The sequence below is a fragment of the Saccostrea cucullata genome, unplaced genomic scaffold (assembly GCF_032062105.1).
Source record: "Saccostrea cucullata isolate Sc308-1 unplaced genomic scaffold, CSIRO_AGI_Scuc_v1 ctg165, whole genome shotgun sequence".
Taxonomy (NCBI): Eukaryota; Metazoa; Mollusca; class Bivalvia; order Ostreida; family Ostreidae; genus Saccostrea; species Saccostrea cuccullata.
In genome coordinates this window covers 154,594-176,318 of record NW_026932023.1, presented here as the reverse complement: position 1 = coordinate 176,318, position 21,725 = coordinate 154,594, and the positions used below count along the sequence as shown (strand labels likewise).

General features: G+C 34.9%; 1 protein-coding gene across 1 annotated transcript in view; it reads left to right on the top strand.

The window, feature by feature from the left end:
* The window catches only part of LOC134234278 (lysosomal acid phosphatase-like), a 36,154-nt gene extending 16,990 nt beyond the window's left edge, over positions 1-19,164 (top strand). Inside the window, exon 8 of the mRNA XM_062716331.1 lies at positions 18,877-19,164. Within this exon, the coding sequence (XP_062572315.1) occupies positions 18,877-19,016 (140 nt within the window). The 3' untranslated portion in view covers positions 19,017-19,164. The remainder of the gene's footprint in view (positions 1-18,876) is intronic.
* Positions 19,165-21,725: the final 2,561 nt, after the last annotated feature.

The window sequence follows — 21,725 nt, the reverse complement described above, 5'->3', positions numbered from 1 at the left end:
GTGTGTAGATGTGCATATTACCAGGAAATTCCGATTCCTTTATTTTTTCTTAGAATTTCCACACTTTTCAACTTAGATTTTTGGCCATACCTTAAATATAGAGATGAGCATTTTGTCAGCACAACTCCTCATAAACCGCTGCACAGATTTTTGTCAAACTTTGGAGATATTTAAGACACAGTGTGTAGATGTGCGTATTACCAGGAAATTCCGATTCCTTTATTTTTCTGGGAATTTTGGCACTTTTCAAATTAGATTTTTGGCCATACCTTAAATATAGAGATGAACATTTTGTCAACGCAATTTCTCATAAACCGCTGCACAGATTTTTGTCAAACTTTGGAGATATTTTGGACACAGTGTGTAGATGTGCATATTACCAGGAAATTCTGATTCCTTTATTTTTCTGGGAATTTTGGCACTTTTCAAATTAGATTTTTGGCCATACCTTGAATATACAGATGAACATTTTGTCAGCGCGACCCCTCATAAACCGCTGCACAGAATTTCGTCAGACTTTGCAGACATTTAGGACACAATGTATAGATGTGCATTTTACCAGGAAATTCCGATTCCTTTATTTTTCTGTGAATTTCGGCACTTTACAACTTAGATTTTTGGGGATATCTTGAATATAGTGATGAACAGTTTGTCAGCGCAACTCCTCATAAACCGCTGCACAGAATTTCATCAAACTTTGCAGATATTTAGGACACAATTTGTAGATGTGCATATTACCAGGAAATTCCAATTCTTTCATTTTTTCCGGGATTTTCAGCACTTTGAGTTTTGGGGGAGCGTGGGGTATGTGAGCTTGCTCACTTTTTCTTTCATTAACAAAATAAAGCGACCTACGTTTGAAGCTAGTATCATGGAATTAAATAATATTATTTTTTAAAACAAGTATGACAACATTGTAACATTGTTCATGAGTCAAGCGAATTTATATTTATAAGACAAACCTGTATGTGTCGCTTTCATTCGAGACATGGTGACGAAGTTACGGTATAATAATAAGTTTTAGAAGAGAAATTACTCGGAATATAGCATCTTGCTTTTTATTTAATGTTTGAAATTAATAATGAATCCTGAAAGAAAAAAAATGATGCAGATGTTTAATTCCCATTTCATAGGTGTCGGGGAATCAACCCCGGTCCGAAGCCCCGGCCATTTTTACAGACCATGTGTTATGGAAAAATCAAGTAGGGTTTATCTTAGAAAGATATTTATTTAGACAGTAATATTTCTATTTCAACATTTTATTCTCAAAACATTGTTTTTAAGTTTCATTGTTATTTACCGAGAGACTGTTTTATGATTCACTTTCTTCTTTCGTTTTGCGTAGACGATGTGTAATTTGAATTACTTCCCTTTTTGTCACCAGATTACAACGTCAGATTTTGGTGCTAAATGTATTTTTGTTATAACACTTCATTAAGAAACACACTGTATATAAAAAATGCCGAATTATTAAAAATATCAATTATTTTAAAAGAAAGAAATTGAGAAGGATTCTGTCTGTTACAAAAAATGCTTTATTTCGCATTTCAATTCATGAGCTAAACATAAAAAAACGACCTCGGTTTACAAAGTCGTAGGAAAGCGCATACAGGTAATACACTCTAGGGCTCAGGTAACATCCTGTGTATATAGGTAGTATACACAAGCTAGCGTCATTCCCTCGGGGCTTCTCAGCCACTTTGATTAAGCTCCACCCCACACTAAACTTACCTGAGGAAAACCATACGGTTGAAAACCTCGGCCTTTAAGTCACATACTCACAATGAATTATATAATCAACATTGATCTTGAATTTTAGAACTGATGTTAAGTGAGGAATCATCTTTATGCCCCCGGATCGAAAGATCGGGGGTATATTGTTTTTGTCCTGTCTGTCTGTCTGTCTGTCTGTCTGTCTGTTTGTTTGTTTGTTTGTTTGTTTGTTTGTCCCCCAACTTTAACCTAGCCCATATTTATTGAGTGGTTGGGGCTATGGCTTTCATAATTCGTAGGTGTGTTACTTGTGACATGACCTTTCTTTGGGTACCACCAAATTTGACCTCTTGACCTTGACCTTGGAGTTTGACCTACTTTTATTCTATTTGTTATCAACTTTAACCTTCGCCATAACTTTTGAACAGATCGAGATAGAGACTTCATATTTAAAATGCATACTCCACTAAATAAGCACTTTCAACTGACACCAAGGACAATGACCTTTTGACCTTGACTGTGACCTATATGCTAAAAATAGATTTTTCGAACTTTCGGTATAACTTTTGAACCATAGGAGATAGATACTTTATATTTAGTATGCCTACTTCACTAATTAAGTGCTTTCAAACGACACAGAGGTCAATGACCTTGTGACCTTGACTGTAACCTTTATGCTAAGAATAGCTTTTTCGAATTTTGTTGCCGCCGGGGGCACAGTGTTTCACAAGCACATCTTGTTTTAATACTAAAACTGAATATGTAATGATCTTTTAGGGTTCATAAACCCTTTGCTTGCTTATATTAAATTTTTCTTTAACTTTTATGATTTTCCAAAGGAAATGTATATGCTTCTTAAAATACAAACTATTATAGCATGGCTTTCGGGGCAGAATTTGACAGAAAAGGCACTTCAACTTGACAAATTTATAAGGGAATAATAGACATTTGTGTCATTTAGGGTTATCTCTCTTATCAGAGTATCAATGTACCTTAAAAAAGATAACTATACATTTTCTGGTTTAAGTAATGAAATAAATAATGAATTTGGACAAAAATTGACCATTTGTCAGTGATTTTACAAAATGTTTTCAATGAAATATGTAAGGAAAAAATAAAATTATCTTCACTTTTGGTACAGATTTCAATCCTCGTGAAAAGCTGCCAAATGAGGGCATCAGTGTTTCACAAACACATCTAATGTTTTAATTCTGCATGTAATCCTTTTTTTCTTTTTTTTTCATTAAATTCATTCAAAACCTCCAAGCACATGTAAACAACAGAATTTTTTAACTTCATTTTCAGAGATAGACTACAAAGAGCTAGGTCCTATTGTGTTATCAATAATATTTGTTGTGGTTATGTCATTGACATTGTTATGCCGTTGAATTTCTCAAACCTGTAATAATTTTTTTTTTTTTCACTTTACCAGTTCAGAATGAATTTATATTGACTGATTTCCTTTTTTGTAATAAAAAAAAATTGTATGTTTATTTGAGTTTAGCTGTTATAAATCATTAACAAGAGGATCATTGGTTACAATTCTAACATGATTCGCCTAGCAGTAAACTTGGCCATTTTCAGAAAAGATTCTTTTTTATTATTCACAGAAATATATAGAGATTAATACATACCCTTTTCCATATCACATCCTGTTACAGATTGTGATGTGGAAAGGGTATGTATTATGTTGTTTATTACATACTTAAAAAATAAGGTCCGCCTTTTCATGAAAGTTGCAGGATAACCTCCTCTGTCTTGAAATGTTGTTTGAATTTTATCTTTCAAACAATATTTCAAGACAGAGGAGGTTATCCTGCATCATTCACAACAAGGACTTTATTTCTATTCTACTAATTTACAGCTATTATGGACAGATGATATAAACAAATTTTTTCTTTGAAAAAGATTTAATATCATGTTACAAGTTTAGAAATGTGGATGGTTCTTAGAATTTTTTCTCCTAAGAACTGGATTATGAAAAAGACTGGGAAAATATTAGTAATATTTCAATGAAAAAACAAATATAGACAAATCACATTCAGTAAAGGTTTACAGGTGAAAACAAATTTCAGAATATGTTAACATGGTGCTAAAAGTGTAATATAAACTTAAGAAAAATATACCAAGCCAGGTGAATTTCATTAGGAAAAGCTAAATGGTAAAAATCAGCCTATGTGATATTGCTAATTTTTTGTCATTTTGATCTTCCTCTTAAAATTCACCTGGCTTGGTATATTTTTCTAAAGTTTATATTACACTTTTAGCGCCAAGATAACATATTCTGAAATTTGTTTTCACCTGTAAACCTTTACTGAATGTGATTTGTCTAAATTTGTTTTTTTTTTATTGAAATATTACTAATATTTTCCAAGTCTATTTCATTTTCCATTTCTTCGGAGAAAAAATTATAAGAACTATCCACTTTTCTAAACTTGTGACATGATATTAAATCTTTTTCAAAGAAAAAAATTGTATCATCTGTCCTTAAATATAACTGATCTTTTCCTTTATAGAGAAATGTAGGTCACCATGTCTCGATTACTCTGTTCAATTTTACACCAGAAGATAAATTTGTTTGTTTACGTAATAGTAAGATCATATGAAGAGAAATCTTCGTCATGAAGAATGGGCGGAGCCTCGCTCCGCCCATTCTTCATGACGAAGATTTCTCTTCATATGATCTTACTGACTTAGAACAGAACCTCAGCCAATCAAATGATTGGATTAAAAATAAACTCCTCCCACGGCTGTGTCATATATAAGGCTCAACTTGACTGCTCGTTGTACATATCGAGCACGCAATCAATATCGAACACACACGGTTTCAGAATGGACTCCCAACCCAGTCAGGTTAGCACGAGATTATATGAAATAGCTTGATTTACTGGGGAAATGGTAAGGTGAAGATATTAAAGTTACTGGAACTAAATGAATACAACAATGTAACAAGAATCGTAATATCTATATTTATGAAAATTGATTGTGTTAAGATGACAAGGTCCTAGTCAGCAGGAGTGGGTATCGGTGTATAGTATCAAATAAAAAATTGTTGAAAATTGTGATTAAAATCTGTCTTCAAAGACAATGTTCTTCTCTGATATACATGACGATGGTTGTATTTTCTGTATGTACCTAAATGTGAAAAAAATAATATTCAGAAAGGCGACAAAAGATTACAGTGGGGAAAAAAGTGTAGCAAGGTTTAGAAAGTTTAAATATCATTGTAAACAGCACGTAGGTTTTGAATAGTTTGTTGAACAAAGACCAATGAAGACATACCCATTTAACTGTCAAGTGAACCAATCAGACACCGTTGAATTTTTCAGAAATAGAAGAATTCTTCGCGAGGAATGGAAGCATTTGATTGGCTGAATAAGTAGGTTATGTTCTAACTGCATATGGAAGGCAGATGATGAGTGCTTTAGCCTTTCATATTATCATAAATTTGTTTGTAGCATAAATTCTGATACGCTACTTTCCTCATGAACCCTTGGCATATGGTGTTGATAGAAGTTGGGTTTTTTTTATCGAGTTCTGATTAGGATTTGGTACGCCCGGTGTCGCATAATATACGTTCCGGGTAACTTGGCGTTCCGGCCGGAACGCTAAATACCTATAATATTGGTTCCGGGCCATAATAAACGTTCCGGCCCGCGTAAGATTGGTTTCGGCCGTAAAAAACGTTCCGGGCAACCAAGCACCCTATTAAACTCTCTATTTATATTTAATATTGGCTGTTAATTTTAATTTTCTTCTTTCTTTTATACTTTCGTATATGATACAGCAGGATTTAATCGTAAGACATACATAATTATGTGTTTACATTTCAAGTCGGAATATGCGGTCTTTTTACCAGAGACATTATATATTTATTGATGTCTCTGATTTAAATATTATATTAATCCATGAAATTCCAGTTGATTATTTTGATTCTTTGTAAACAAAAGAAGGTGTGAAACTTGTTTACATTGATATACCCCCCATCGTGCTGTTTTACGATAGACTTGACTTCTATCGATACGAATAATTGCTCAGTCTTGCGAATCGCCGTAAGCACACATGATCACCCTGATCAGATGATAATGGTGATAGATTAATCATATTTACCATAAAATACTTTAATTATTAGGTATAATATTTTAATTTCCTTACAATTTTTTAAACATCCATACATGTAGTTGCGTTTTTTTAAACCAAATATAAAATAAATTAAAATACAAGAACATAATGGGAAATGAGTGCATGCCGGATCTAAAAAGGGAATTTATAATTTAAGCATTTAATAAGAAGGAAAAGTGTTTCCCGTTTGTTGATTATTTTTCTTCGACAGGTGAAGTTTTTTGTTTTTTTTTTTTTTAATTTTAATGTTATATGTCAACAAAACATGCACATGATCAACTTGGAAATGTTTCAATGACACGGCTGAAAACGTTTGAATAAAATTCAACTCATTTTTATTTATGCACGTAAGTACAAGAACATTTGTATTCATTAGTAAAAATAACACTGAAGAAGAAATGTATTACAGACACAGATCTGTATTTTACTAATTATATGAATAGCATTGTGAAGTCTGCTCACTCACCCCCCCCCCCTCACACACACACACACACACCCCTTCCCCTGCAGTAAACAGTAGACAAAAAACTTGATTTGCTTGGTATAAAATTTTCTATATTTTAATTAACAATTTGTTGAATGTGTTCAACAAACAAAGGAGTCTTAGTGGGGAAGGCAACCGCGAACGTTTGTTCTATCGCCTACCTGATTTTTCAAAAGACATCTTTGAATGACTAATCCTATAGATATAATAGATTTCCGCTCTAGAACTCGATGGGAATGTAAAATCTTAATTTAAAATGAAAACCTGCAGGCATGCTTATGAAGCTATCTTAGGACTAAGACATCTCTTAAGACGAACTTACGACATATCTGAGGCCATCGAAGCTATCCTATCTTAGGAGACCTCCTAATCTTAGTCCTAACTTTAAGATGACTGCGGACAACAATTAAGAATGTTTTTTGTATAAATAAATCAACTATTTACTGTAAATTAATGATTTCTTTAATGAACTAAATCCATTTATGAACATCATACCGTGTGAATATATGTATATACCTGTACAAATAGAAATGGAGAGAACAGTTAATAAGAATGCGCTCATTGACATGTATGCATTTAAAGATTAAAACATCAAAAAAGATTTATTCAAGCCCTTTCCAAGTAGATAAAAATATACAATTTATTGTTTTTTATTGGGACAAAAACGGAGGGATAGGGGGGATACATTCAAAAGATCTAAACCAATCTGCTGCATTTATTGGTTTAAGCCGATGTAAATAATAAAAACAGCAGAGAAACAACACATATTCAAAAAATTAAAGAAAGTTTATAGAGGTGACTTCCTCTTCGTGGAAGAGAGAGAGAGAGAGAGTTTGTTGATCAACTTGGACAAAGAACAAGAAAAGATGTTACATGATGCCTTATATCTTTTCTAAAATACTTATCCAATTGGAGAAGGGGTAACACTAGCGCAGCTACATGAACATTATTGCAGTTTACCTTTAACCTACATGTACCTGTGTAAATGTACATTTTTTTTAACCTTCATGTATTTATTTAATATTTTTTTTCTCCGAAGCAGTTGAGATTATTTCAATATAATGACATTGGCGTCAGAAGCAAATTGAAAGAGGGGGGGCGGCTTAAGTGAAAGAAAAAAATCAAACCTACAAAAAAAATTCTTGACAAGCAAAAAAGGAAAATGTGTCAATTGTCTAAACACGAAAATTCTATTTCGTGGGGGTTGGGGTTGGGGTTGGGGTTATGATAGAACTTCTTCCAGTGCCAGTATTTTTTCCAAACACTACCATTTACCCTTTTTTAAACTCAACTGCAACGTGTCGGTTGAAAAAGTGTGTGTGTGTGTGGGGGGGGGGGGGGGGGGTTAAACCTACGCCCCAATGTACGATGTCTATATTATGCCTATTTTTGCAAAAAAAAAGTGGGGGCTAAGCCTCCCTACTCCCACCCCCTCCGGTTCCGACGCCTATGAATGGCATGTATAAAACGATCATATTTTTACCAACTTCATCGTGTTTTATGTATTCAAACACCCATGCAGAAATAATTATTTTTACCACATATCTTAAGCGGTTGGTGGTTAGGACATTCCTCGAGGTAACACTAACGTGCATTTTAATTCCTTTAAAACAAAGAAATAGCAAAAAAAAAAAAAAAAAAAAGAGGAAAGAAAAGAAAAGAAAAAAAAATAATTTTTTTTTTTTTTAGAAAACTTGATCGTATTAAATAAAAAGCCGAGCCAGTCAACATATATTGTCTTTACTTTTCATATCTCAATTATTACTATTTTTTTTCTTCCGACGATTAAAAAAATTATCATTTTCATTAACTACACGTGCTTGGCTTTTTGGTATTAAAGGGAATAAACCATACTCGTATTCTTATGTTTTCATGTTTATTTCATTACAGAATAAATCACATCATCATGAAATACATGTACTGTACCTACAAGTAGTATGAAGATTAATTTAGAAGAAAATAAACCATACGTAACATTCTTCAACAGTGAATCATAAACATATATCATGCCATTTCATCAATAATATCTAATTATGAAAAAAAATCTTTAATTATGAGGAATGGAAGCCCTGTTTGAGCCTCGACTTGTCAACACGTGTAATATCATTTAAACAGAGAATTTAATTCCGTAAATATATAATTATCAATATTTGTTCTTTACTTTTATCGAATTCTGAAATAAAAAATTTATCAATTAATTAATTCTTTGACATTGTGTTTCTTTAAATGTTAGTCTTTCGTAAACCCGGTCTTAAATTGTTTATCTCCTAACCATGCTCTTAACCTGTCTTTACGGGTTTGCGTGCATTGAAGCGAGAGATTCACACCTGGCATGCACTAAATAAACAAAAGGAATTGAGTTGTAGATAACCGATTTGTATACATAAGATAAACAAAGCCTTATAATGCGACCAAAGTCATGTGTATCAGAAAGAGTATCATCAGGCTATTTATTCAGCTATTTTTTAAAATTGCTAAGTACAAAACATTGCGCGACGCACGAAAATAGAATGTCGCTGCGTGATGCTAAAACCTCAAGAAAACCCCCCACTAATTCCATGACTCAATGTGGAATGAAATCTGGACAGATACCGCGATTCGAAGATCGAACTCATGGCCGGAACCTATATTACAGTAAAATCCGGAACCAATATTATGATTTTAAGGTTCCGGCCGGAACGTGAAATACCCGGAACGAATATTATGCGACACCGGTCAACCAATCAGCAATTGTTTTTTGTAAATGACTATATTTGCGTTCGGGATACTTCTTGACTCTTTAATCTCGGAAATGAAAAACGCAAGTAAACAACGATCTGTAAGAGAACATGCAATTCTCTGAATAGCTATGGTGTCATCCAATATCTTCTAAATATGTGATTAAGAATCTATATTGAAGCTTCCAATTTGTACTATAAATAATAAATAAACATAACTCAATTATTTCTTGTTAATAATTCTTGAAAAAACTTTGATATAATTTTTTTTAAACACGTGTCTTTATTTCTGTCGATAACGCAATCTGTGCATACCTAATAGATTCGAGATCATGTGATGAAAACACTGTCTTTAGACTTCACCCTATGCCAAGGGTTCATGAGGAGAGTAGCATATCAGAAACCCTTGGCTAGTGAAGATGTGTTTAGACAGTGAAAGACAAAATCTAAATATTAAGTATTTCATTCTAGAGTCAAATATTTATTTCAACTGCATGGGTTTAGTACATGTTTCTGATCTGATAATTTTTTTATGCTTTTCCTGATTTATTTGAGAATAATGTCTGTGGCATTTCTTTGATCTCAGTAATAATCATAGAAGTAAAGCAGCACACATCAACTTGAGAAATATTTTTATCTAACGAGTTGTGTGATTTTATCCCCGAGCCTTGGCGGGTTGGATAAAAATCATATTATCCAACTACAAATCATGGGAGATTCTTTTTACCCCATGTTTTATACATCACTATCAAAGTTTTACACTATCTTAAAGTTTATATAAAACTCTGCTTCACTTTACATGATCACTCTTACGCAAAGCCCATTGTGATATCACAATTAACTGTAGGATATAAAAAAAAATATCCAATTAGTCATATCAATGGGATAAAGGGGTAAACATGGGATAATATGCATATTCTCCGTTTTCTCCCACTTGCATTTATTACATCTACCATATAATCCCTATTAACTGCCCTGGGCACTTAGAAAATTGCAAAAAGGGGGCGGTTATTTTGGTATTCTCTTTATAATATTTAATGTCATCTTCTAACTTTAAAAAATTCAAAGAACCACTAAAACTAGAACTGTCCAAACGGGACAAAATATCCCCCGCTGGGTTTTTCAGAAGTAAGTTTTTCCATAAGAAAGATATTGACCGTACACGAACTATGAAATTTTTCTTCCAGTGAACTTCCCCAAATGACCTTGGGTCAAGGTCATGACACACCCTTAAGTTATAGGCAATCTTTATGTGAAATGAGAACCTACCAAGTTTATCCATAAGAAAGAAATAGACCGGACATGAATTATGAAATTTTTCTTCCAGTGACCTTGAACTTCCCCAAATGACCTTGGGTCAAGGTTATGACACACCCGTGGGCTATGGGCAATCTTTGTGTGAAATGAGAACCTACCAAGTTTATCCATAAGAAAGATATGGACCGGACACAAATTATGAAATTTTACTTCCAGTGACCTTGAACTTCCCCAAATGACCTTGGGTCAAGGTCATGACACAACCTTGGGCTATGGGCAATCTTTGTGTGAAATGAGAACCTACCAAGTTTATCCATAAGAAAGATATGGACCGGACACGAATTATGAAATTTTTCTTCCAGTGACTTTGAACTTCCCCAAATGACCTTGGGTCAAGGTTATGACACACCCTTAGGTCATGGGCAATCTTTGTGTGGAGTTGTAGATTCTAATGTTTCTCTTTAAGAAAGATATGGACCAGACACGTTTGCACAGACAGACGGACGTACGGACAGCTAGACAGCTAGACAGACAGACAGACAGACGGACAAGGTGATTCCTATATACCCCCCCAAACTTCGTTTGCGGGGGGGTATAATAATGTTGAACTTTACTTTAAGTGAAGATAATCCACCCAAATTATGCTATATGAGTAATTTTCCACCAATAAATTGAATAAAGTGCCACGCCACAGCATGATACAATTATCTTAAACAGTTTAAAGTGCAAGAAAATCTTATGTCAACCTTGATTTTACATTATTGTCAATCTCAGAATCATAATCCGAGTATCCTTCCGATTCAGGATTGTTCTGATCGGAAATCAGTTCGACTATGTCTGATCTTAGCCCTCGAAATCCTGCTGTTATAGTGTTTGTTAACATATCAAAACACTTAGCTAAGTTATCCATGTTTTGAGTAGAATTTCTCTTTTCGACAAGAATGTTCTCATTCAAATCACTAACCTCGTTTCGTGGAGAAGTGATATTCTTAGCAGTACTACTACTAGCATTTGGCGTATCCTGTTTTTCTTGTGCACAGGTAGAATTTTTTGTAACAGTTGCCGAACGTATCCGTTCAAAAACATTTTCACTTGAAATGTTATTCAGGGGAATTTTAACTGGCACTGATATTGTCTCCCGATCTGTGCTTTTCCCCCGATCTGATTTTTTCAACATGGCGGATGCCATGATAAGTTGATAACACCACGTGTGATGAAAATCCAAAAAATCACAAATGAAATCTGTCTACGACAGATAAAGATACTTCACCCAAAAAATATATATATTTGTCTACAACAAATTTGGTGAAAAAAGTTGAACTCTTGTATGATACACCGTTCACAACGGTAATGAGCTCTTCTAAAAAAATTGCGCCCTATTACTTCGAGCAGAAGCAACGCACTGACCCTATTACGCAGACGTAATGCTATCTCACGTGATTCCCTTGGTATGATGACGTAACAGAATTGAATAAAGTGCCACGCCACAGCATGATACGCCCGTCAAAAAATTACAATTATCTTAAACAGTTTAAAGTGCAAGAAAATCTTATGTCAACCTTGATTTTAAGATTTTCCATGATTTTTCCACTCCTTAAAATATTTGTTTATCCATCTCCTGTGGTGTAGGCTTTGATTATAACAAATATTGTATCATTCATAGATTTCTATACTGGTTGTGTTAGACCTTGCCAAATGCCCATCATATTAAAAAATATCAAATTAGTCTTAACAACTTAATCTATACCTTATTAATTTTGAAAATAAAAGGCTGGCCATCAAATATAAACTGACCAGCAGTTCTTCTGTCTAATTCCCAAAGGATACAGATAAGACAATGCACTGAATATAGCTTTCCTACATTGAACACATTAATTAATCTTTAACTGGATGCTTGTCTACTCATTACTCCCAAGAGATTATTGGATCTGCACTATCTACCATAAAACAATTTTAAAACATCTAAAACATCAATTCTTTTTTTTAGATTTAATGTCAAACAGGTTTTAATATGCAATTCATATGGACAAGCTGATTCCACCCCCACCCAATAAAATTAGTTTTTAAGTGCATAATATTATGTAATATATCAAAATAGTTTAAAATGCAATATCAAATTAGTTTTAATCACTTTTCATCAAATTCATTTTAAAACTTAAGCTAGCCAACAAGAGCTATTTTTAATCCAACAGACTAACCCCATTTGCCTTATACCCAGTGGGATATAGATAGCACTGATGCTCTACCAGCTACTCCTCACACTAAACTCATTAATTTCTCTCTCTAATTTGACGTGCAATTTTCTGTTATCAAAATTCTTCTTGCCCAGTGCTTGATAACTACACTCATGGGAGTGGTGGAATTTCTCTAACATACATTATATTTGTTATAGATTGCTGTCAAGCATGCTAAAAAAAAATAAGTATTTTCTTGATTTAACATTTTTTAAATAGGGATAGTGCAATACTCTTACATTTTTTGGAGTGTGTAAATGAAAAGAAAAAAAAGACACATTTTTTAAAAAATTTCACATAAATTAAAGGTCACAGTGACCTTGAAATAGGCCGCGACACACCTTCCACCTAAGATGCATAAACTGGCCAAGTTTGATGATTCTAAGTCTAATAGTTTTCTAGTTATGGACCGGACAGGATTTTTCCATATTTGGCTATAATGTTTTAATTATAGGTCAGAGCGACCTACTTTTTGTGCGCGACACACCTTCTACCCAAGATGTATCAGCTGACAAAGTTTGATAACTCTAGGCCTTATAGTATTAAAGTTATGAGCCGGACACGAGAAAAGCTAACAGATGGACAGAGGGACGGACACGAAGCCTATAACATAATACGTCCCGTCTTAAGACGGGCGTATAAAAATAGACAAGTTACATTTTCATTTTCTTCAAATTTTGGCAGACTTTTGATACGATTCTAGATGATTTTAATCACTGTACAGGGGGCCCTTATTTTCTGATAATTGAAAAAAGACCTAGGGGGCGCTTATACGAGCAGGGGCGGTTAATAGGGATTATACGGTATTGCATCCATAGGACTGCAGATGCAACATCTTCTGCTATGAGTGCAAAAAAAAGATCTTGTGACATGAAAGGCATTAGCGCCATCAAGATCCCTCAAAGCTCAATGGCCCTGAGTACCGAGTAAAGGCCTAGATTTGAGGGCCATCACCAGTATATGGTGACATCTTTATAGGAGTGAAATATTTTTGAATGGGACATAAAAAAATGTATACAATCAATATAATATTTATGTTGTTTATTAACATAATTATATTTGAACAATTAAGCAAGGTGGAAAATAAGATAATGAAACATATATTAATTAAATACTCAATTTTGAATGATTGTTAATACAGTACAGACCGGACACAACCTAACACCAGAGAGAACCCAAAGCGGATCCGGGTTCGCTTCCTGGGTTCCCTTGGGGTCTGCTTCGGGTTCGCTTTTAGAAATTTGGGGACAGCTCTGGGTGTGCTTTGGGTGCACTCCGGGTTGGCTCAGGGGTCAGCGCTGGGTCCGCTAGAGCGAGCTCGGCGTTCACTTTCTGGAACCGCTTTAAGCACTGATGCGTGAAGCGAACCCTGCTTTAATCTCACCGCCATTAGACCCCGCCCCTTGTATATTCCGATACAGTACTGGGTTTGTGGATTGATCATTGTAAGTTGTTTATGCGGCGATCAAATCAAAATTGTAAACAGTGACATTATGGAGAACATTGATAAATTTTCCAAAATTCAACTGTACATTCAACATAGATTTACATGTATAATTTATTTTCTTGATTTCTCCGATCTCGGATTTTCGATCCCGAGAAGTTCAAAGTTATTAATAAACAGTGGGTTATTAGGCATTTATTTTTCTTTAGTTATAAGGTAAAAACAAAAAACAGAAGAGGAAGAATAAAGGTTTTAATTGACTTTCAGTGTATTGAATGGTGTATAAGTGAAACTGATGTTAGCATCTAAATAAAATTCCTTTGCGTTATATATTTTAAAATTATATTTCTTATTCCTTAAGTTTTGCTAAATCTTAGTTTAAATCTTTGCCAAACACGTGAATTATGATATCGCATCTATAAATTACATGTAACCTTTTACACATTATATATGTAGATTTTATTTATAGTAGTTACACATTAAAAGTTCGTAATAAATATTTAGCAGACATTTTTTAAAAAAAATTATATCAGATCTTTTTCACGCTCAGAATTATGGAGCGAGTATGATTTTAATCAGAATGAAAAAAAAATAAAATGACAAATAATAATCGTTCACCCGCTAAGAATATATTAATATCCCCCAACTTCACTGACACGCATTAATGGAATTAAAAATTATCTTTAAAAAATATTTCTAAATACAGTGTATTTAAAAATAAATACAAGAAACATCGAGAGAGAGAGAGAGAGAGAGAGAGAGGTCTTAACTGTAAACTCTCATCATTAGACTAGATTTTAATAATAAAGCCTGATAATTTTTTCTTAAATTACTATGATTCATCCTCCCAATCCTGTACTCAAATTGTTTTCTATAAGCTAGCTGCAGCTTTTTAGCTCACCTGAGCCGAAGGCTCAAGTGAGCTTTTCTGATCAAAATTTGTCCGTTGTCTGTCGTTGTAGTCGTTGTCGTCGTCGTAAACTTTTCACATTTTCATCTTCTTCTCAAGAACCACTGGGCCAATTTCAACCAAACTTGGCACAAAGTATCCTTGGGTGAAGGGGATACAAGTTTGTTCAAATGAAGGGCTGTGCCCTTTTCCAAGGGGAGATAATCATGAATTTGTTAAAAATTAATGGCATTTTTAAAAAATCTTCTTGTCAACAACTGCTGGGCCAGGAAAGATGAAACTCATGTGGAAGCATCCTCAGGTTGTGTAGATTCAAGTTTGTTCAAATCATGACCCCCGGGGCAAGGCTGGGGCCAAAATGGCCGACCCAAGTTTTACATAGGAATATATAGGAAAAATCTTTAAAAAATATTCTTCTCCAGAACCACTGGGCCAGGAAAGATGAAACTCATGTGGAATCATCCTCAGGTAGTGTAGATTCAAGTTTGTTCAAATCATGACCCCCAGGGCTAGGGCGGGGCCAAAATGGCCGACCCAAGTTTTACATAGGAATATATAGGAAAAATCTTTAAAAATCTTCTTCTCAAGAACCACTGGGCCAGGAAAGATGAAACTCATGTGGAATCATCCTCAGGTAGTGTAGATTCAAGTTTGTTCAAATCATGACCCCCGGGGCAAGGCTGGGGCCAAAATGGCTGACCCAAGTTTTACATAAGAATATATAGGAAAAATCTTTAAAAATCTTCTTCTCAAGAACCACTGGGCCAGGAAAGATGAAACTCATGTGGAATCATCCTCAGGTAGTGTAGATCAAATCATGACCCCCGGGGCAAGGGTGGGGCCAAAATGGCCGACTCAAGTTTTACATAGGAATATATAGGAAAAATCTTTAAAAATCTTCTTCTCAAGAACCACTGGGCCAGGAAAGATGAAACTCATGTGGAATCATCCTCAGGTAGTGTAAATTCAAGTTTGTTCAAATCATGAGACCCGGGGCTAGGGCAGGTCCAAAATGGCCGACCCAAGTTTTACATAAGAATATATAGGAAATATCTTTAAAAATCCTTCTCAAGAACCACTGGGCCAGGAAAGATGAAACTCATGTGGAATCATCCTCAGGTAGTGTAGATTCAAGTTTGTTCAAATCATGATCCCCGGGGCTAGGATGGGGCCAAAATGGCCGACCCAAGTTTTACATAGGGATATATAGGGAGACCTTTTAAAATCTTCTTTTCAAGTACAGTGGACCCTCATTTATCCGGACACTTTGGTTCCCAGTCAATTTGTCCGGATATGTGAAGCATCCGGATATCTGAATCACCAGTTAAACAAGATAGAATAACATTTAAAAATTTCGTTCCAAAGAAAAATCGTCCGGCGTCCAGATATCTGAAGGTCCACTGTACTTCAAAGCTATGATTAGTGATTTTTATATGGAATCATCCTCAGGTAGTGTTGATTCTAGTTTGTTCAAATGATGAAAGCCTGGAGGGGGGGGGGTTAAATTCAAGCCCGATGTGCTCAGGTGAGCGCTGTGGCCCCTGGGCCTCTTGTTTAGCTCACCTGAGCTGAAGGCTCAAGTGAGCTTTTCTGATCAAAATTTGTCCGTTGTCTGTCATCGTTGTCTGTCGTCGTTGTCATTAACTTTTCACATTTTCATCTTCTTCTCAAGAACCACTGTGCCAATTTCAACCAAACTTGCCACAAAGTATCCTTAGGTGAAAGGGATTCAAGTTTCTTCAGATGAAGGGCCACAACCTTTTCCAAGGGGAGATAATTATGAATTAGAAAAAAAATAATGGCATTTTTAAAAAATCTTCTTCTCAAGAACCACTGGGCCAGGAAAGATGAAACTCATGTGGAATCATCCTCAGGTTTAGATTCCTTTATTCAAATCATGACCTTTAGTGCATAGTAGTTTAGATTCAAGTTTATTCAAATCATGACCCCCGGGGCTAGGATGGGGCCAAAATGGCCGACCCAATTTTTACATAGGAAGATATAGGAAAAATCTTTAAAAATCTTCTTCCCAAGAACCATTGGACCAGGAAAGAAGAAACTCATGTGGAATAATCCTAAGGTAGTGTAGATTTAAGTTTCTTCAAATCATGACCCCTGGAGGTAGGGTTGGGCCAAAATGGCCGACCCAAGTTTTACATAGGAAGATATTGGAAAAATCTTTAAATATCTTCTTCTCAAGAACTACTTAGCCAGGAAAGATTGATTGATTGATTGATTGTATACTGTTTAACGTCCCTCTCCAGAATATTGCACTGATATGGAGACGTCACCATTGCTGGTGAAGGGCTGCAAATTTAGGAATATGCTCGGCACTTACGGCCTTTGAGCAGGGAGGGATCTTTATCATGCCACACCTGCTGTGACACGGGGCCTCGGTTTATACGGTCTCATCGGATGGACCGCCCCATTTAGTCGCCTTTTACGACAAGCAAGGGGGTACTGAGGACCTATTCTAACCCGGATCCCAGTGGGGCAGCCAGGAAAGATGAAACTCATGTGGAATCATCCTCAGGTAGTGGCGATTCAAGTTTGTTCAAATCATGACCCCCAGGGCTAGGGTGGGGCCAAATTGTCTGACCCAAGTTTACATAGGAATATATATAGGAAAAATCTTTAAAAATCTTCTTCCCAAGAACCACTGGGCAGAAAAGATGAAACTCATGTAAAATTACCCTCAGGTAGTGTAGATTCAAGTTTGTTCAAATCATGACCCCTGGGACTAGGGTGGGGCCAAATGGCCGACCCAAGTTTTACATAGGGATATATAGGGAAACCTTTTGAAATCTTCCTTTCAAGTACTTCAAAGCCATGATTAGTGATATTTATATGGAATCATCCTCAGGTAGTGTAGATTCTAGTTTGTTCAAATCATGAACCCCTGGGGGGTTAAAATTCAAGCCCCCCCCACCTCAGTAAACTTTCAGTGCTGATCTAATATGTGCTTTTTTTCTAGCTGATGTGCTCAGGTGAGCGCTGTGGCCCCTGGGCCTCTTGTTTTTAAAAAAAAAAAAACAGGAAGATATGCATGTAATTTTTTCATGCCCAGTTAAGAAGATCAATAATTTTGATGTGAATTTTGAATAATTAAAGGAATACGTAAATTGAGAAATGGAAATAAAATAATTGAATAATGGGCATGTAAATATTCTTGTAGAGTAAGTATCTTGAGATGATGAAATTTTACAATAATTGTCAAAAAAGTAACTATTTTTCTTCTCTCCTGTTTTTGTCAGTAAAAATTGTAATACCAGTTATTGATTTACTTTTTTACGCATTGACTGATGAATTTACCCAATTTATTTACCCATGGACTTTAAATAATGGTATAAAAAAAATCTGAAGAAAATAAATACGTAAATATTCATGTATCATTCTACGTGGAAATTAAAATATATAATTTATATATTAATTGCTTGAATAAAAAAAGACAATATATATATAAATATAAAATACAACCCGGAGAATTAAAATAAATTTAAAATAATAGTTTAATTATCATAATAGATCTATACTGCACATTCACACGTTTTGCTTGTATGTACAGTGTTTGGATTTATATCGAATTAAATCAACACGTTCGATCTTTTATCCCAATCGACGGATCAATATGCTATTTTGATAGGTTGACGCGCTGATTGGTTAATCGCTAATCCTGATTGACAACTCTGTAAAGAAATACCGAACGCCTGTTCCCTCTCTGAGACCGCTATTGAGTTTGGGGTTCGCTCTCTGGGTTTGCTCGGGGTCCGCTACGGGTTTGCTTTGGGTGCGCTCCAGGTTCGCTCGGGGTCAGCCCTAGCAGACCCCAAGTGAACCCGAAGCGGAGCCAGAGAGCCAACCCGTGCGCTCAAATCGCTTTCTGTTAGGTTGTGTCCGGTCGGTACTGTAGTTGATACTATTGTTTGTTTACAACAATATTTTAAAAAGATATTAGCTATTTATGGTTAATCCAGAGGAACTTTCCTTACTTTTAGGGGACTCCTTTACGGGGGTTGCTGTTTTGGGAGCACTGACAGGACTCTTCCTGGTTATTTTGGTTGGAGCCTACTGGATTTACTGTAAACAAAAAAATAATACTACATACCAGCTTATACCACTGACGGAGGAGCCCTGAAGAAGGACAAACTACTAAGAATATTGAGGAAGTGTTCATGGATCCATCGTTGACCAGCAAATTTATTGTTTACAAATTGCAAAGGTTTTAACTACTCGGGACATAAGAAAATATTGTCTAACTAAAATCATGTGAACCTTTCACAGTTTGATAAAAAGTGATTTACTGAAAATATTGTCTAACTAATATCGTGTGAACCTTTTACAGTTTGATACTGTGGGGACTACTGGGGAGCTGAAGACCTCATTGGTTATTATGTCACAAGGTTTGTGGACATGACAGAGATCAAACTGTAGTATAATGCTTACCCCAGACTACTAGATATTAAGCAATATTTAGAGCTTTATTGGGCCAAGCTTAAAAAATTCTTTGTTTGCAGTTGCCGACCTATAATTTTTAGAGTGGGTCAGTAGGTAGGTATGATTTTTTTTTTTTTTAACAGATTTTAGTTATAAAGTTTTTGTTGGATTACAAGCCATAGATTTTCAAAGGGTTATTTTATGTAAATAAAGGTCTAGTTATTTTATGCCACTTATTGACAGAAACTAAAATTTAACAAATTAAAAATTCAACAAGTTTCAACATCCTTAAAATTTGAAACTTCCAAAAAAATTTCTCAAATAACGGCTGAGAAAAAGTTTGGGTCGGGTGCATTTTTAGTGGGTCGGTCGGCAACTGCAAACAAACCATTTTTTATTTTAGGCCTTGGACATACTACAGAAGATCTAGGATTCAATGCATCATGTTGCCATGATTATACAGAATATTAAAATTTCATTGCAATTTTCAAAAACTAATCTTCCAATAGTTATGATCTGAATTGAGTGAAACTTAACACAAGGCGGTTTTTAGGTCACCTGAGTCACTCAGGTGACCTATTGCTATCCGTTTTCATCCGGCATCGTGTGTCGTGTGTTACATGTGTTATTTGAAAATTTTTAACTTCTTCTCTGAAACCACTGAACCAATTTCAACGAAATTTGGTATACAGCATCTATGGGTGAAGGGGAACAAAAATTGTGAATTTCATGGTCCCCGCCCCCCTGGGGCCTGAGGGGTGGGGCCAAAACCACTAAAATTAATGAAATCTTTAAAAATCTTCTTTACTCCTAGATATCAAGCAGTCAAACTGTAAGTATGAATGTAATGAGTTTTGAGTCCTCTACCAAAATTGTGAAATTCATGGCCCCAGGGTCAGGGGTTCTAGTGCTAGGGCAGGGTTAAATGATAGGGCATGATACTCAGGTGACCTATAAGGCCCGTGGGCCTCTTGTTCATTTTAGAAATGGCAACTAAAAAAAAAAAAACTTTGTGCAATTCTACACTTTTTGTTTTGTTTCAGTTTAAAAAGTAGACTGTATTTCTGATTAATTATGATAATTTTGTTTATTTTTTTAATAAATGGTGTTTTGATCAATAAAAATATTTGTGAAATTGGTTGAACTTTCTTATTACATGAAAGATATGGAGATAAGGAACAGCATTTAATCTTAAAAGTCCAATAAACAATACCAATCAGGAGCAGATCAAACATGGACCTCTAGAAAATCAGAGGTGGGATCAGGCATAAAATTTGATGTAAGGGCAGTACACACTAAGATATTGTACACTAGCTTCTTCACTTAGCCATTAGCTCTCTAATCAAACACACAATAAGAAATATTCTCCACTTGCATTTTTTTGTGGTTTTTCATGTACTGGCACAATTATGAGTTGTGTTTGATTTGCCAACATTTTACAACCATGAGATATGCTTCACTTGGTTCTGACAAAGCAAAGATGTCCATTCTTGACACTTTTTTATGTGTTTAAGGAATCTGGGGTCAACAAATGAACTGTCATGACCTTGACCAAAGGTCATTTGTGCAAGTTCATGGTCACTGAAAGAAAAATTTCATAACTCATGTTTGGTACATATCTTTCTTATGGATAAACTTGGTAAGTTCCTGTTTTACACAAAGATTGCTTATGTCTTGAGAGTGTGTCATGACCTTGACCCAAGGTAATTTGTGCAAGTTAAGGTCCCTGAAAGAAAAAGGTTCATAATTTGTACCTTGTCCATATCTTTCTTAGAGATAAACTTGGAGGGTTCCTGTTTTACAAAGATTGCTTATGACCTGAGGGTGTGTCATATATTGACTTTGGACCAAGGCCATTAATGCAAGTTCAATGTCATAGACAGAAAAAGTTAATAATTTGTGTCTGGTCCATATCTTTTTTATGGATAAATGTGGCGAGTTCCCATTTTACACAAAGATTGCTTATGACCTAAAGTATTTTGCACAGATGTAACATGATATTGTATGGAATTTTTTTTTTTTTTAAGTTAAAAATGCAGAAATGAATGTATCTAATAACCATTTTGATTGATTTAAATAAACAAGGTATAGCGGTCAGTGAAAAAGACAATAGGTGTCATGACTTTGTACCCCGAGTCACTGGTAAATTATCAATGGCTTTGAAGTTCTTTCAGAACTTGTTAGGGTTTTGAAAACCGATTTTTTAAATCAAAACAAAGTAAAAGTATCAAAAATTCAATTGAAGAATTAAGATTGTGCATAATGAAACGATTATTTTGATATCCATCATTGACGTAAAATAATTGAAAGTCGTTTTAAAGGTCATAAGAAACAAATACCTGGACATATTGAGTTACATACGGGAATAACTTTATCTCAGCTGATAATACAAGATTGAAAATGTTATTTA